The sequence below is a fragment of the Rhamphochromis sp. 'chilingali' genome (genome assembly GCF_963969265.1).
Source record: "Rhamphochromis sp. 'chilingali' genome assembly, chromosome: 22".
NCBI lineage: Eukaryota > Metazoa > Chordata > Actinopteri > Cichliformes > Cichlidae > Rhamphochromis > Rhamphochromis sp. 'chilingali'.
The window spans coordinates 28,075,079-28,094,121 of record NC_137950.1 but is presented as its reverse complement, the minus strand read 5'-3'; the positions used below and the strand labels follow the sequence as shown (position 1 = coordinate 28,094,121).

Sequence of the window (19,043 nt, the reverse complement as noted above, 5' to 3'; positions counted from 1 at the left end):
TTGTCACCTTGGAGGTGGTCCAGGTGGATGTAGGGCCATCTTAAATCGTCTGTCTTCTCTGTCCAGAATGCAAATGTTTGGATGCTCAGGAGAGTCTCTTCTGCTTGTCAGTCCAAATATATCGCTGAGCTTTGTCCTGAAGATCTGACTCGTGTATTGTTCAGTTTTCAGTGATCAACTTTTAGATGATGTGAAGAAGTGTTTGGGAAGACAAATGAAATGTCTTCAGGAAGCTTAAAGAAGTCTGGCAGCCTTTGGAAGACTGAGAGCTTACAGTGGCATGCAACAACAGCTGGAACATTGACAAGAATATCTCCTGTTACCGGTTGTTCCACATAGAACTGAAATACCCCCCACCCCACCCACAACATGCTTAACATGCAAATAACTGAAGAACCTTAGTAATGTGGAAACTGCATAATTGTGGCAGTGATGTGAATACTGAACTCTTTTCGCCCAGCACTGCCAACACCAGCAGACTTCTTCTTCCTGTCACTAATGTAAAGTGATGCTGCCTTTAAGCAAAGCCAAATTATTGAATTGTTTTTCTTTTCTTTGTAATGTTTTTTTTTTTTTGGCTTGTTTTGAACTTTTTGGGGGCCGGCTATTTGCTGGAGTAGTGCATGTTCATCTGGTTTCCTATGGGAGATTCAGGCTTAATGTGCAGCTGCTGAATGAACGTGATGGTCAGACGCCTGCCTGATGGTGTTCTGTGAATCTGGGTGAATCTGAAATGCTTACATGATGTATGGCTGCTGACCTGAAATAACACTCGATCACACTGAGAAACGAGTCGTCCTCCAGTTTCGATCATTGTTTCCTGGTGATATCAGAAAATGATGCCGCACTTTGAGCAGTACTCAGAATGCAGAAAGACACTGATGTGACTATGTTCTTTGGTGCTTGGGTGACTCATCGTGCTTGGTTGTATTTTTTCTGTTACCTTGAAACCCTCGGAGGCTGGCAGTCTGCGACTTCTCAGACGCTTTCATAGAATAACACTGAATCAGACGCTGGAACAGATCTGTGGCAAGAGTGGGGAAGTCCACCATTTAATCTTCATCTTTGCTTTTTTTTCTTCTTCTGCAGCTTAAAGAAAGTTTCCAAAGAGCGGCCGACTTACACAGAACTCATGGTGAGTGTTTCTGTGTTAACAGATTATAAGCATGACTTCCCTGCAAGCACCTTGTAATGCTGTTAATCAAACACTGGGGGGTGCACTTAGATTGTTATTTACAAACCCTGTATTTGACGCTTGAAGCCAAGATGCTTCACTGGTCTCATCCATGGAAGGTTTACTAAAGGTCCAGTAAAAGCTCAGAGTATCAGGGGGTGCAGGTGTTTGAATGGCTGCAGCTTAATCAATTAAGCACAAAGAGACCCGAAATGGATGCAAACGAACAACAAAAGACACAAAAATGATTTTTTTTTTTTAAATGTGCAAAATGACCATGAACCAAGACTTCCTACAAGCTCTAAAATGACCAAGTGATGCAAAATAAAACTCAAATGACTGGAAATCAACAGAAGACACAGAATTAAGAGCTGCAAAGTCACCAACAAAATGAATAGAAGCAAAATGATGCACATACATGTGAAATCGGCGCATAAGGACAACAATCGGATTGTTTACAACTAAGATTCATGAACCGACTATAAACAAATACAAAATGTCCACATAAAGATGCAAATCGTGCCGTTGAAAAGTTGAAAAAAATTCAATTCAATATAATTTATATTGCGCCAAAGTATGGCAACCAGATACAATTTGACCAGAAAAGGCAACAAAGGTGTCACTACAAGAGATGACAACAAATGAGTGTAAACCAAGTGTCAAAAACTAAAATCAGATTGAAAACAGCTGCAAAGAAATGCTCTAATGACCATAATTACAATGCAAACTGCAACACAACAACACGACAGCCTCAAAGTTCAAGGAATTGATGCTTTAATTGCTTTTTTCTGATTTGGCTCCCGACTAACTCGGTGTCCGTTTCCTCCTCAGCAACATCTCTTCTTCACTTCCCACGAGGCCAAAGAAACCGACGTGGCTAGCTTTGTGAAAGTCATCTTGGGAGACTGAGTGCACTGGAGGGAGGGGGAGGAATCTGTTAAAAAAGAGGAAACAAAAAAAAAAATCCAAGAAAAAAACACCAATCGCAGCCCCCCCCACCATCCCATTTACCCGCAGGATTCCCTCTCACCCCTCCCTCCAGTGGCAGACAAACGGAGCCCAGAGGAGCCGCTGACGAAGCAGAACGAGGAGTCTGTCCCCGCCCCCCACCTGGCCTCAGCCCCCCCCTCTGTGCATCACCTGGCACGGTGGGAGGAGTTTGGGAGACGGGAGCCTCACACAGAATCTGGAGTAATTTATGATGTGTGTATGCAAAGCCTCCCCGTTTGATTCGATTTGCCCCGCCGCTGCGCTCCTCCTCGAGCGCTGTTGTTAGCGCGCTGACTCTGTGGCCTCCACAAGGGTCGAGTCATAGTTTCTTTTTTGCTGAAAAGCAGAAGCGAGAAGATGTGCAGATTATATAAAAAAAAAGAAGAATGATATAATCTATCTGTGTATAATCTAAATGTTTGCATACTCGAAGCAAGTGTTGCATCAGATTATTAATTGACTGCATGTACAGAATTTCTCTCTGGGTAAAGACGGGCTCATGTGGCCAGTGAGGAACAGTTGGAGAGTCCGATTGTTGACTTCAGGGGCTCCCCCCAGTGGTCACAAAGAGGTACTGCACTTACACTGCTTTCCCCCCTGATTACAGTGGAGGTCAACTACACATTTTGGGCTCTTGGCTGCCTGTGAGCGTGAATGTGTGCGAGCTGGTGCATGACATGTGTGTGTGGGGCATGTTCACAGAGCTGCACGGCTCCAAATCCAAGTAGAAACGCAGTTTTCGTGCTCCGCAACATTTTTTTTTATGGATTTTCTGCAGCCTCGCTGCCCCTGTAAGAGCTCAACAGGCAGGGCAACACTCTTACGTTGCTTTAAAAGTACAGGCGACTGTGCATCTGCACATCATGTTCAAATGTGACGCATGTAATAAAGAGCTTTATTTTAAAACTAGTTAGTATGGTAGTCTAGTACAAGCATAGACTGTATATTAAAGATGGAAATGGCCACCATGACGCCACCGTGTCAGCAAGGTTCTGTAATTTGAAAGGCGTCTAAATAAATTGTGAAGTTGTGCTTTTTGATGTGACTGTACCCATGTGGTCGGGGTGCCCCATCAGCAAACTCAGCGATGACTGCTGGTTCAAACACGTCCATTTATTTTTAATGTATTTCTAATTTGACCCCTCAAAAGACCCCAAACAAAAGATGTGAGAACAATGAAAGTTGCGAATAGATCTCAAACTTTTACACTTTACCGTGATATTGTAAAGTAATGTAGCCAAAAGCACCAAAGTCCAATAGATATGAGATTCTGAGGTCCAGCAGCTTTGGCTGGTTTGAAGCCACTGACTGCTCCGTCCCTGATCCTTCCTGCGTGAAGCTGAATCGCAGATCTTTGAGACAAAGGCGGAGCCGAGTCGCAGCCGTGCAGCTTCGTGTCGCTCACACACACTTTAAATGTCGGGGTGTGTGTTTGCGTGTGCGTGTGGGCTGTGTGGGGGAAGATTTTCTCCTTGTTGTCTGTACTGAGCCAATCACAACCCTCTCCACTCACCATGAAAAGAACTGGATACTATTGCTATTATTATTATTATTAATATTAATTATTGTTATTATTTAGATCCAGGTTTTTTCTCCCCCCTTCGACATACTTACTGCAGTTTCTCTTATTTATTATAACTGCTGTTTTCCCTTTGGATACTTGACCGAACCATTTGAGACTCTCCTCACGTGTTTGTGTGAGCTGTGTATGGTTTTTGTTTTTCTTTGTGTTTTTTTTGTCGTGTTCTTCTTGGCTCAAACACGTGAAATGCTTTTAATCTGTAACTTGCAAGCCTTCTGTGTGCCTCTATATAGAAACCGTCTAAGGAAAATGAGATGTTAAGAATGATGCAGGGATCCGCTCCCTCCCTCCTCACACGCTGCATGGCATCATAATCCCACTTTGTGTTCCTTGTTGTACCGTAGCTCATGCTCGTTTTTTTTATGTTTTTATGCTTGTGTTCATCTCTCTCGTTGCCTTTGTTCTTGGCCTCTTTCTCGCAGTGATTTCTGTGGAGGCCGAGCTGACGCCTTCTAGATGTCATGTAAGAATTACTCTGATGTCAAAACGGGAAACTTGAAGTGTTTTAAGTGGCAGAGCTGAATTATCACGTGATTTCTTCTAATTTTGACTTCTGGGGCCTTAAACTGTGTCAAAAACTGAACCAAAAACACTTCTAATCTGTTCTGACAAGACTTTTACCCCCGAATCTGCTCGACATTACAGCATCGATAAATCGTCACTATACAACCACAAACCCTAAAACTCGGGGGTCCACCTTCAGTCGATTTAGCTGTTAGAGTTGCAGTCAAACTGGACATCAACATCATTTAAAGCTGTATTAAATTATTAGTTTATACGAATTTGAAAGAACTTTTGGGCCATCCGGGGGTACAGCACCCTGTAAACATATCATTGATATTTATAGTCCTATACACGCATCATATTTGCTTCTATCTATTCATGCTTAAGGTCATCACAACAAAAGGCTTCTTCCCCGGACACTCCTGTCTGCCAACACTCCCTCAGACGTGGTTTGCTGCTAATATCAGAACAGATCCGGTATACACACCTGCAAACAACTCAAACAATCTCAGCTGTAATCAGAGCTAACTGAGAGAAAACAAACTCCAGCTAACAAAGTGGAAGGAGATGATAATGCTCCTAATTCCTCCTTACCACGTCCATTAAGAAGACTTCAGTTTTCCATTCCATCATTCCTGTCTCCAGGATCATACTGTGCACGCATCCGTCCAGGTCTCAGATATTGAAACACAGTCGTGAGACGTGCAGCAGCAAAACAGACACACACCCCTCCCTGAACCCGATTGAAGCTGACTTAGGACCCAGTTGGACTTGATTTATCATTGTGTAGAGGCTTCAAACACACAGGAAATGTAGTCGGAATAAACAAACCTGTGTGGCACTGGGCCTTTACCCGACTAGCTGTCCTCCCTGAAGTTCAAAAACATGTTAAACTCATAGAAGACGTCTGAATAATGATGAGCTTTGACTGAAAAGTCAGAGGACACGTTTCCTCAATACTAACTCGGCAGATCTTCCTGGGAGGCAGCGCTGGTCCGACTTGCTGCCTGAACGTGCGGGTACAACACCTTTGATTGTCCGGAAATAAGTCACCACCAACTCCAACACAGCGATCCGGGACGCAGTGAGACCCATGTGGGTGTCTGATCAAGCCGTCTGGTAACCAAGTGAACAGCAGAAAGGTTGGCGCCTATCAACCTTTCGCTATTCAACCAAACTGAAGTCGATGCAGAGCTTAGACAGCTCAGTGAGTGCTGAGGGCTGTAAACTCCTAGATTCATGGTTGGGAAAAATGGTTTTTAGCTTTTATTTTTTGTCAACCAGGACAATTTTACGACTGAGCAACCACATTTACCCAAAAACATCATCTGTGGACCTCTGGGGCTCTATTTTAAAGAAATAATGTTCTCTCTGCTGTTTTGCCAGACTCCAAAACAAAGTCTCCTGCCCTCAGTCGAGTACAGTTCGCTCTGTCATGTTATCAGGGAAGTTTCCTGTTTTGATGCAGAGTAAAAACCTTCCTTTCACCCTATAACCTGCTCCCCGTTGGGCTCCAGTCCCACAACCTTTGGCTTAGATAATTCCTTGAAGTACTGCGAACACGCCCATGCCCGCCTCACAAAGCTGTCTTATTTTTCTTTATGAAGCTCTCACCGTTCTCTATTTTTCATCTATAGTTCTCATTTTCTGACTTCACCAACTGTTTCTCTGTGGTGAAGCTGAATGTGAGGACTGGCAGCAGACAGAAGTCATCGCGGCGAGGACATTTAAGGGCTTCCTCATTAGTGCATCTCTGTAGCGAAGATGGAAATATACTGGAGAGACTTTTAATTGCCCCTAGTGTTTTTAGGCCATGATGAAATTAACAAAATTCAAGTCACACTTTCTGGAAGCAGAGCAAAATTATCCATCACAGGTCGAACCTCGAGATTCTTTTTTTTCCATTAGTGAAAAATGGTTATTAACCTAACTTAGCAAATGTGACCAAAGAGCTGGAGCCAGGCTTAGGAGGCCGGGAAAGGTAGTCGAACTCGTCATGGCACGCGTAGACTCGGAGCAGTGGATTTAGGTTTGTGTGGCGTTCGTAGGTGTTTTAAGTGCCTAACAGTACATATCTGTGGTGTACATTTACATTGAAACACTTGTCTGTCTTCGTGATTGATGCTTAAACACTGTTTTGGTCCTTCAGTTCCTGTCCTGGACCCACTGACACTGCAATTTGCTGTGATGTTTTGCACTGTACCAAGGAGTCATATCACATTGTCACATTTACGAGTGTGTTACTGTAAGGAAGCAGTCATTCAGTCGATGAAGGGTTGCCCTGTGTGTGGTCATTTTCCATCTTTTTTTTTTTTTTTTTTTTGTGAGAGGGAGAGTTTGGAGTTAGAGGTTCTGACTTTTATTTAACTGAAATTGTGATACTGTAAAAATTCTGAAATAATACCAAGCTTTTCTTCAACTGCTCACTTTGTTTTTGCTGCTGTTTGCACTCGTCGGCCATGCTTAGTCTGTACAGCTGTCAACATCAAAGATGAAGGGTGACACTGACCCGACGGAAACCTGTTACAGAGCAAAGGCTTTTATTGTGAAAAACCTTTTTGCAAAAGCCCGCGGATCGCGTTTGGTTATCATGTTACAGGTTAGCGGCCTTGTAGTGATTCTTGCCCACAAATATAGATGGAAACATTTAGTGCCACCATATAAACGACACCAAAACCCTTTAGTCTAAATAAAAATGAGCCATTTTCACACAAGCTCTCAGACTGCAAGGATGCAAACGTAAAGCTGAAGCCTCGGTTTATTTATGACCCTGTTATGTTTTTACACAGGACTGTTTATCATACCTGACCTGTTTCATTTATCTATGAAAGATTTTTAAATGATTCTAATGTCTTTTTGTCTTTGATGCAGACAAAGAGTGAAAATAGCTGTGTGGCCTAACTTTTGGCGTCCAGTATTTGCTTCAAGCCTTACGCAGCAGTAAATCACAGCGCTCGTTCTGTTAGCGCTGATTCACCACAAACATCACAATGTAGTTGTTAAACTCTTTGCTCCACCACGAGGCCAATTCCTCTAAACGACACTCTGTAGGAGAAGCGGTTTAAAAAGATGTGGCAGCATTTTTACCCACAGAACTGTACGGCCGGGGTTATAAATGAGGCCACTCAGTCACCTGAAGGTTAAACACAGTTTACTGTGAGTGTAGAGCTGACTAACTGGTGATTGGCTGTCAGGAGACAGGCGGCTTCCTGTTGTCTGCTCGGTGCGAGGGCAGCCTCGGCCAGTGCCCTGACCTGAGTTCACGTGTGAAAATGGCTTCACTCGGCGTGACTGAACGTCTGCCGAGAGCTTGTACAACTTTAAGTGGGTTTAGTGTTAAAATCAGTGGGAAAAATTTAAGTTTATGGTTGCAATTCAGAGGAGATTAAATTAAATATTTTATAGCTGCCACTGTACAATATGAACTCATAAAAGACAGAATTCTGACATTCTGGATTGCACGCCGCTTTCCAAACATGTCCACACAATGTGCACATGGTAAATTGCATTTTTTTTTAGTAGTTTCACAAATTTTTTCCACAAAATAATTGAAAAAAATTCTTTAGATTTGTGTTGAAGAAAGAATTTTAATTTTGTAGTTTTGCTTGTTCTGCCAAAACACAAGAATATATAATGTATGCAGCTAAGTAATGGGACACGTGCTACTGACATACAGAAAGAAGCGGGAGAGTCACTTTATGTGGTTGCATCAAGTTCTTCATAACTTAAAGCTACTTTAGTTTCTCTTACACTGAAAATAAACATTTTATTAAATTATATATTTGGGTTTCCACAAAGGACAGTTGTATAGACAGCACACACACACACACACACACACACACACACACACACACACACACTAATGAGAAACGCAGCAGGTTTTGTCTGAGACCCTTCTAACTCCACACAACTCTTTGTTTCCTCTGCTCAGCGCTGACATTTCTGGTCCACAGTTGATTCATGTTCACTTTTCAATAGGCTGTAATGAGAAAAGAGTCGAGTTTAATCACACGTCACATGGGATTTTCCTCTGTGTGTGTGTGTGTGTGTGTGTGTGTGTGTGTGTGTGCGTGCACATTTGTCTGTCCCATCGTTGTGCTGGCCAGAGAGCTCTGCTATCTTTACTCTGCTCTTCCTCTTTGGGAAGATGCTGCCAGATAAAACAGTCATCATGCTTCTCCTCCTTCGTCAGAGCTGCACCCAGAGAACGGTTTTCCTTTTTGTTTAAGTGCTCCTTTATACATGCCTGCCCACACGTGGGAATTCCCATCCATGAGTCTAATTGTGGCCCGCTCTCACCTGCTGAGTAAAGCTTTGTCGCTGTGCATCAGCAAGGGTAGGATGTCCGAGTGGAAACTGTCCTTAGTGAGCAATCTGTTTTCACATCCCTCCACAATTCACCCTCTTAACCTCCAAGTTCATCCGTGCAGCGTCCAACAGCAGGCATCCGTTAAATCCAGTAGACGATTGTTCTTTACTGGAACGCCACACACTTATTTATTTCGTCTTTTTTTTGATTTTGAATGTCAGACAGAGAATCAGGAAATTTTGCTCACCTTCTTCCTCGTCCTCCAAATGCGTCAGCAGATGAATGAAATGCATCAAAAAAGCCTGCTTTGTGTGGGAGGCTCCTCCGGGCCTTTGGACGTGCGTTTGGCCGGATTATATCGAGTGTAAATCTGTCGTCTGTGAACCGTGCTGAGCCGTCTGTCGAAAACTACAACGAGACTTGTGAACCGTGGCGCTTTCTGTTTCTCAGTCGCAGGTGGTAAACTGCTGGTACACACAGCTGTATGTGATGTTTGCGGTGTTGTTTTCCTTTATTCGGGGAGGGGGGGTGGGAGGTTGCAAAATAATCCAGAGATGCTACTGTATGTGGAAGAGAGCCTTTTTTGTTGCTGTCGGGTGGGTTCGGGGGGTCGGGACGCTGTGCCCCATGGGAAGTGAAGTTCTCAGTATATTTACACGTCTTTTAAGCCTCTGCTAAAGACTGATGACTGTTCATTTAGAGCTCAATGAATTTCTATAAATATTTTAAATTGCTCAAACTGATTGTGTGCAATTGTAATGATGGAAATTCAATAAAAAGGTATTTTTACACAATAAGCTCCGTTTGCTCTGTTGTTACAATTAGTTCTAGAAGGTGAAAGGTCATGGAGGCAGAGATGGCAGACAGTTTTCAATGGGACCGTTTGGTTTAACACAAATGCTACAACTGCATTTATTATACAGAACACTTGGTTAACTTTAAAATTAGGCTAAAACACTAAAATGCTCGTATTCATTTTGCATGGCTTTGCAGACAACAGGGCATCTTTCATTTAAATTACAGTTGACCGGAGCAACCTGCTAGCAGGTAAGGAAACTGCAAGGAAGAGGTTTTCGGAGCTGCACCTCTTTGCAACCAGTTTCACCTACAGCAGCTGCCAGCAACCACTCACCAACCAGACGTGGATACACACTTCTCGCAGGTAACTGCCCGCCACGTGCTCAGTGACCTGTTTCTCTATAACGCTGTGTGCAGTGATTGCACCAGTATGATTAATGCATGCAGCTTGATAACCAAGCTTGCTAATATTAGCTGCTAACTTTAGCCCTTCCAAGAATGCCCAAGAAAGAGGAAACTCCTCAAAGCAGCCGCAAAAGTTACTGGAAAGGTTTTACATCTTGTCTGGAGGAAAACCACTGAGGCAAAGGATGTCCGCTGTCACCACGACTCAACTTCAGATAAATGGAAGGCAATGGATAGATTGCGACGGAAAGCCGCTTAGTAATAACTCTGCTTCCAAGAAGTACTTCTTGCTACTTTATAAAGAATCTAGCATGATTGTAACCATAGAACATTTTCTGTTACAAACATGCAACATGGAAAGAAGCAGGACAAAAGTCTGACATCTTATAAAGAAATGGATCTGAGCCCAGACCCCCCTGATTAAGTTCTCTCAGGTTCAGGTGAAGCACCTATGCTCAAAAAAAATGAAAGGAAGACTTTGATCAGAGTAAATGGCCTGTATTTGTATAGCGCTTTTCTAGTTCGTAAGGACCCCAAAGCGCTTTACACAACCAGTCATCCACCCATTCACACACTGGTGATGGCAGCTACATTGTTGCCACAGCCACCCTGGGGTGCACTGACAGAGGCGAGGCTGCCGGACACTGGCGCCACCGGGCCCTCTGACCACCACCAGTAGGTGGCAATGACCGAGACTGTCCAAGCCGGGGCTCAAACCGGCAACCTTCCGATTACAAGACGAACTCCCAACTCTTGAGCCACAATCACCCCGATAGCATCAAGCTGGATATTGAGCTGGTCAGTTAAGTAGCAGAGGGGATTGTTTACCAGTTTCGGATGCTTTGGTGTCAATGAAATTAACATGTGCACTAGAGGGGCAACGATGAGACAACCACCAAAATAGGAATGATTCCTGCCCTGTCTTTTCTGACTGTTTTTTTTTTTGTTTTGTTTGTTTTTTAAACTAGTTTTGCGTTTGGTTAGTATCGGTGTTACTACTGGTAGCATGAGGTGATACCTAGACCTTACAGAGGTTGCACAGATCTCTCCAACTCATCCAGGATGGCACATCAATACTTGCCATTGCCAGAAGGTTTGCTGTGTCTTTTAGCACAGTCTCAAGGATGAACAAGGTGAGCAGTGCCAGAGCTACAAAATGACCTCCAGCAGGACACCGGTATGAACGTGTCTGACCAAATGATCAGAAACAGATGTCTGTGAAGGTTCTCAGTCATCCAGGTCATCGTAGTCAAAGGAGCTTGCAAAGAAAAGCGTCTGGACTTCTTTAAGTTGCTAAGTCCCTCTGTGGGGGGTCACTCCCACTAGGTTTATATCTGGGACTCTCCACCATTTGACCTTAGAACTGAAGAAGCTTCTCGGATGAGAGGTGAAACGTCTTCAAGCAACTTAAAGAAGTCCAGACGCTTTTCTTTGCAAGCTCCTTTGACGATCAGAAACAGACTTCATGAGGGTGGCCTCAGGTCCGATCATCCACTAGTACTCATCCTCAGGGCTCTGTGCTCCTGACCAGCACCATGGAGACATGAGTGTACACATTAGTTTTGACCCTCTCACTGAGCTAACTCAGCCAGTCCCTCAGCATTTTTGTGCTCTCTGCTCATGATGAGTTCTTCATGTTAAATCACTTTTTGCTTTTTAAAGAACTTATTTTAACTCAACAACAAACAAAAAAGGAACTTCAAGGGCAAAATTGCGTTATACTGCTTCACTTTGATATGTAGTCTGCAAGTAGGGCCGACGTGGGCCGCGAGTTTGAGACCCCTGGCGTAAACCGAACAGGAGCAGGGTGGAGAGAGACAGCCAGAGAATGTTTTTTGTCCTGCCTCTGGCCACGCTTCTGCTAAATGGAGTTTAGTATTTAGTTTGATTAGTTTAGGGATCAAGTGATCATTCCTCTTAGATTGAACCAAATTGTGAAGTTGGAGAGTTGTCGTTAGACTCATTTTTTGAACCCATTTGTTACACACTTTTGAAAAGGGTGAAAGAAAAGTTGTTTTTTGTTTGAAGACAGTTTGAAGCTCGTCAGCGATGGCAGGAATTCTGCGAATAGTGAAGTATCTGATTTTAAGGGGGCTTCCACAATAAATGTGTACTTTGATTTTCTAATCTACTATAGATCTGTAAACTGATTTAAATTTGTCTGCGGACGTCTTCAGGATGGTCTTCTTGTTCAGCTTTACAACACTTTCAGTTACACATGGAGCTCCTCTAGTATATCAAAGCAATGACCCTTCGACGGGAATTGAATTTTGAAGAAGACGACAAAGTCGTATTGAGCCAAATCTGCTGAGTAGCGTGGCTGATGAGAGATATTTAAAACCACAAGATGCTCTGACATGTAAAATCAAGAAAAATTTCCTATGCTGCTCTATTTCTAGATCACAAATTAAATTGAAGCGCATTAGTGGCACTGACCACGTTAACTCCACTGGACAAGAGGTCATATTCGCTTGAGTTGTATCCTTCTATTGATGCAGCATTCAGATGATGCTCAGGCGGATCTGATCTACTCATCAGCGGTGTATTAGTATCGCATTGAGATATAGTTGAAAACATGGCAACTAAGTTTAAGTGTTAGTTTGTTATTTGGAGCAAACGGGGTTTATGAGCATCTGATCATTGCTAAGCTGAAGGTTTCTATAGGGACAATGCTTGGACTAAGATAAGATAAGATAAGATAAGATAACCTTTATTAGTCCCACACGTGGGAAATTTGTTTTGTCACAGCAGGAAGTGGACAGTGCAAAAGTTATGAGGCAAAAATTAGAATACAATAAGAATAAATACAGTACACAACTGTACAGAATAGAATAAAATAATATACTATATACAGTAGAATAAAATAAAATAAATATACAATAAGATAAAAATAGAATACAAATACTATATACAACTGAGTAAAAATACAACGATGACAGAAAGGATTATTGCACTTAGTATTATTGCATATGTATGGATGTGTGTGCTTGATCAGTTAAAGTCTTTATTATGGAGTCTGACAGCAGTGGGGAGGAAAGACTGCTAAAGGCTTTATCGGATCAGCTAAATCAAATGCATGACCAGAGTGTCAGTACGTCGAGCTTTATTCACTGAGAAATAGAAAAAAGAACTTCATTGGGGATTACGGACGAAAAGTTCTGCCAAAAGAAGGCAGGAATCAAGGACAAAAGCTCGAGGTTCTCAGAGACCACCGACATACCAGTTCATAATGGAAAAAATGTCCTATTTACTCATAAATTCTAGTTTGAGTTTAGTGACCACAATAAAAATGGAGATGCAACAGTGGAACAAGCCCACATTGAAACACGGTGGTATCTTCTATCTCGATTTGGACATCTGGACTGGAATTACGGACATTTCCTTTTTACGATTCCTCATAAACGTGATCTGATCTTTGTCTAACCCTGAATTACAGACAGACACTCTCTCAATAAATTACATACAAACAGTTATACTTTGCGTATCTTTACTGAACACAGTGAGAAATGATTCGCTGTCCAGCCTGAGCTACAAATTCTTCAAAAGCGTCTTAGAGTCAGATGTTACAAAATGAAACTCAAATTAATTCACCGGTTCAAAACAACAGTCACCTCTAGTATACTTTTGTAAAGTAAAGACCCTACAATAAGGGAGAGAAAATCCCAATATCAGATAACGGCCTATGAGCAAACACTTGGTGACAGCAGGAAGGAAAAACTCTTTTCACAGGAAGAAACCTGATCCAGCCCTAACTACATGCTTTTAAACAACTGAAGGCTCTGCCTCCCATTCTACTTTTAAATACTCTACAAGTAAGCCTGCAGTCTGAGAGCAAGGTGCTCTAATGGGGTGATACGGCACTATGAGGTGATGGATGAGATGTGTGAGCTACTGAAGTGTCCCTCCCATAACTAAAGTCGTACAAAGTTACTAACAAACTGCTTATTTCCAGAACTGGATGAAAAACTTGATCTCAACAGCTTTCAAAAGATCTTTAGAAGATTCGTTAGAGCTGCATCAAAATCTCTAAGAGGCATTTTTTTCAAAATAAGACAAACTCTCTACAAATAATGTCGTTTTGTCATAAAGATCACACTGAGATCAAAACATGTAATCTAGAAAAAGATAAAAATAAATAAATAAATTAAAAAAAAACACCTCTAGAAGTCTTACCATAGCTTTCATGTGTACACTCTTAAACAGTGAATAGGACTGATGTTAATGGAAGGACACCACAAAGGAAACCAGCTGTTTAGCACACCAACATGGAAACCTCATTCATTAACCTCACACAAACCTTCCATTCCTGTGAAGCACGGTGGAGTGAACATCAAGGTTTAGGCCCACATCAGCACCTAAAAGCAATATGTTTACTTGGGAACTAATATATTAAAAAAGGTGATAAAAGTCGTCAAGGACCTGATGTTAAACAAGCAGTTTATGGTCACACTTTTAATAATTGCAAACAGTGGGATCTGGCACTGCCTTGATCCGTGGAGCACGTCCCAGTTTTTGCAACCAACAGATTTGGAAGTAAAAGTGTGTGAAGAACAATTCAGTACTTGAAAAGCCCTTAATCCAGGTGCTGTTGTGGAACCTGAAGTGAGCTGTTCAATCATCCGAGAAATGTTGATGAACGGAAGCAGTTTTGTTGGAGGAACATTCAGATCCGTAGCACTGGGTAACACCGCATAACCAGCAATCTGTGTAGGGTTAATGTTTTGCTTTAGCCACATGTTGAATAGGCACAATTTACACTCAACAAAAATATAAATGCAACACCTTTGTTACTGCTCCCATTCCCCATGGGATGGACGTAGAGACCTAAAATTCATTCCAGATACACAATATAACCATCCCTCCCAAACAGTGGTCACAAATCAGTCCAAATGTGTGGTAGTGGGCACATCTGCTATATTGAGATAATCCATCCCACCTCACAGGTGTGCCACATCAGGATGCTGATCTGACATCATGAGTAGTGCACAGGTGTACCTCAGACTGCCCACAACAAAAGGCCACCCTGGAATGTGCAGTTTTTTGCGCTATTGGGGGTCTGGGGACCCAGAACCGGTCAGTATCTGGTGTGACCACCATTTGCCTCATGCAGTGTTGCGTTTATATTTTTGTTGAGTGTAAGAAACAAGATGTTCGAGAGGCGATCCATCCACAGGAGACCGTCCTTTGTTTATTGATTTAATAGCTCACCAGAAATCTTCTAAAGTACTAGAAAGTGAGAAGCGGACTTGGAGGTGAAATGAAAAGCACAGAGTTGTTGCTGTTAAACAGTTTCAAATTTTAATTCCTTTTTTCAGTCTTGATTAGAGAGGTTTACACAGAACTGAACATCTACCATAAAACATGTTGGGTTAGGGGTGTGTTCAGATTTGTTAGCCAAAAGCTCAAAAAATGAGATGTTACAATTTAAGTTTCAATCATTTTGTCAAACAAACTCTAATCCAGCCCCTGGACAACTTTTTCACACTGATACAGATCTCTCCCACAGCCACTCATACTACAGCAAATTATTTCTGCTATTTTTACATTTATTTCTGACAATTTAAGCCCAAGACTCAAACTGACAGATTGCTTTCTGCATTACATACATGTAGAAAAATTACAACATACTGTCTAAATTTTTAAACTTTCATCACTGTGCAGCTGAACTACTTAACATTAATAAAATGGGGATTTTGAGTGGGCTTTCCAGCTTCCATCAAAGATCATGTTTGTCTGTAAATGTGATAAACAGTAAAAAAAAGTAAAAAACAAAACATATTTTCTAAGGTATAAATGAAGAAGTAATTGGTCATTCGTATTACTTCTCAAATCTATTTTTAAAAGACTAAACATCACAGCAGACTTGCTTTCTTATCTTTCTTTCCTTTGATTGGGCTCCTGGCATGCGACCGATGTGTTTGTATAGTAAAAAGTCACGTAGTGCAGCAGCTCCAAAGCGCTGCGCTTCAGTCAGGGCTGGGAACTGGACCTGTTGAACTTCCCCGCATGTACAGTGTGAGGATATGCTGTGCAACAAAAACAATAATAATAAAAAATAAAAACACAGAATCTCCTGAATACCCTGAAAAACATGGAGCTGGATGAGCGCGTGAGGGGCTATGAAAGGAAAACAAAGAAGCTAAACAGAGTGCTGAGAGATGGCTGGACGAAGAGCGAGGAGGCCCACGACAATGTGAACCACCTGCTCCTGCATACTGCCTGTTTTGACGCACATCCCCCCCCCCACGCCCACTCATCCACTTTAATGTTGGGAAGACGAGTGTATTTTAAGCTTCATTCTGCACCACACAACATCTTCCTTCCTGCCATCTCTTTGCCCCTGGGGACCAAAGTTCAGCCTACAGTTTGGAACCCCCCCATCCTGCATTCGTAGAAACGAAAATAAAGCCTCAAACATGCACCAATTTTATGTTTATTGTTCAGTAAACTTCACCACATTGTTTTTTTTATTTTCATCAACAGTTTTTTTCTTTGTTTAGTTTTTAATTCCCCATTAATGAGTTTTATCCGTGAATCACTCACGTCATCTGAGCTTCCTCTTTGCCTCAGAGTGTGTTTACTGTGTCACTGTTACACAACACTTTGATTTATGTATTACAGAGGTATTCAGATTTATTGTTCATTCACACAGCAGGTGGAAGGTTTTGTGTTTGCAACCACAAAACGCCCACTGAATGGACTGATCTTTGGATGGATGTGCAGGTGCTTAAATAAGAATTTGCATGCGGTGTGTTACTGAGTTACGTTCATACGGTGGATTAAAGGTTTTTTGTTTGGCAGCTGACTCACACATGCTTTTAACATGGTTGGAAACATTTTGGATGTAAACAAAATTGAAATCCCAACATAAGAAAATATTTCCTGAAGCCTCCCGAGCACTGAGGATGATTCACAATCTCATCATCGCTAATTTAAAACATAAAAAACAAAACTTCAAAAAGTCAAAGCATTCATTAGAAATATGGCAGCAGTTGTCTATAAATAATTGCAAATTACAAATAATTACATGTATATTAAATGAACTTTAATGTGTTAGTGAACAGCTTCTGGTTTTCATTGTTTAATAGCAAATTAATGCACATAACTTACAGACATTAGTTTGGTACTCTTAAAATTTTTAAATGATATTTAATGTCAACCATGTAAATGTAAAGATTTAAAGTATCTGTATAACAGCAAAACTTTGGCACAATTGGGTCATCCAGTAGGACACTGATCCCAAACACTGCAGCAAATCTGCGACAGAAAGGCTGAAAAAGAAAACCTCAATGTGACGCAGTCAAAGCGCAGACACCAACCCAGCTGAAATGTGCTGACGGGACCTTAGGAGATGCTGTGCATGAAAGCAGGACAGCGAAATTCAATGATCATGAAAATCATGCTTATGCTCACACCAAAGGGAACCCAACATGTTCATAACTGGCTCAAACTGAAGTTTCAGCCTTCAAAATAAATAATAAAACAAAAAATAATCTTTGGTCTCCTATGAGAAACAACAACTAACAAATTCGGAGCCTGTGATTAAAGACAGCTCCACCTACTGGCAGGTCTGTACGAGCAAGGAAGTCACATGTTTGACAGCAAGAAGGTTGGAAGAATCATTTACAAGGTAAAAGACAATAACAAAATATTCAGGAAGTTCAATTCCAGAAGATGATTGCTCATAGGTGTGACTGTAAGTGTGAGCTGTTGTCTGTGAGCCAGACTGGCGACCAGTCCTGGGCAGTGTTGGTCAAGTTACTTGAAAAAAGTAATCAGTAACTAATTATTCGCTTACGTCAGTGTCATGAAACACTCTCGCGAAAAAATCACGGTTTTAGTAACGCAGTAACACAGCGTGGTTACGGGAAAGTAACAGTTTACGAGTAAAACAGCCGCCTCAGCTGTTAATTTGATTAACGATCAGTGTGGGATGTGTCACTTTCCTGCTGCCATGACTTCCTTTTTCAATTCTTGCAATAAAGACCTCTCAGCTCTCCTCTCTTTTGTGTCTTTTCTGGCAGTTCATGGTCATATACACTAGGGATAGGCCAGCAGGGGCCTTCCAATGAAATGTTTGTGTTCCAGATTTTTCCCTAATACCTTACAGTTCCGTTGTATGTTGCAGTGCAATTAAAGCTTATCCAAAGAAATACGACCAAAATAATAATAAGTAAATGAAACCACCCACTATCATTGTTTTTGTGTGCTCGTTTTACCAAATGAGCATTAAATAGGGCCCTCTAGCTCTGTTAGCCATCATATGGAATCTTAAATGAAACCTCAAATGACATGAAATACTATATAACCAAAAAATGTTCAGCGGAGATGGAAAAAACTGGCCCCTGGATGAACCTAATTGCTGACCCCGGATGCACAGCGTTCGTGCTGCAGGATCTGAGCCACCAATTATACGTAGAGCCCAGCAGGAGATTCCTCGCCGCACGCCTGCCATCCTGCTGCTGTTGCTGCTGCGTGCACTGGTTTGAATTTCTGAATATAAGCGACTGGCTTCCCATACCGACAGCTGATGATGTCATGGAAACTCTTCTGAGCAGCGCACTTAAAAAACTGGAGAATGATTTATAATGAAATGCAGCCCCTGGGACTTTTTTTCAGGGAGGTTTGGGTTCGGCGCTGGACTCTGAGGGGGGAAAGGTTTTTTAATGTTCATTAAATTTATGCTTTTAGGTAACGAAAAGCAGCTTTTACATCCTGCCATGTCCAGCCTGCAGACATGTGCGGCCTTAAAGGAGCCCCCACAGCTTCTAACTGTAGATGTAGCTCATCAAAGACTCACTCAGCTCTCTCTTTCCGCTCTGAAATGAGCTTAAATGCAGTTTTGGGAATATTTTCAGTCTTCTCAAGGTGAGAAAAGATGTTACATGAACAAAAAAGCTCTCCTCAAAAATCCCAGATCCTTAATCTCCTCAGGCTGCTAATAGACCAGGCATGCCAAAAAACTCTTTGTGAGGAGAAGAGCTGACACAAAGGAGGGGAAGAACTGGACTTATTTGGAAGGAGGATGAGGGCCGGCCCTGGAGGTGGTGGTGAAGTTGGAGGTGGTGCAGAGGGGGAGTGCGGCCCATGCACCTGCATTAGTGTAGCTTCTTGGGAAAGAAAACAGGATCTGGAAGTCAAACAACATCCTGCAACCCCCCACCTCTTCCTTTCCTTCTCCTCACCGTATCCCAGAAATGTTTATGCGGGTTTTCCTGCTCCTCAGTGTAGACAGAGAAAGAGATGAATCAGTCGGAGTTAGACTTGTGTAAGGGTGGGAT

The 19,043-nt window shown here is 42.1% G+C and overlaps 1 protein-coding gene across 1 annotated transcript in view; it reads left to right on the top strand.

The window, feature by feature from the left end:
- map2k6 (mitogen-activated protein kinase kinase 6) overlaps window positions 1-7,713 on the top strand; it is a 39,810-nt gene extending 32,097 nt beyond the window's left edge. Inside the window, exons 11-12 of the mRNA XM_080872316.1 lie at window positions 1,090-1,135; window positions 2,006-7,713. Of these exons, the coding sequence (XP_080728442.1) occupies window positions 1,090-1,135; window positions 2,006-2,083 (124 nt within the window). The 3' untranslated portion in view covers window positions 2,084-7,713. The remainder of the gene's footprint in view (window positions 1-1,089; window positions 1,136-2,005) is intronic.
- Window positions 7,714-19,043: the final 11,330 nt, after the last annotated feature.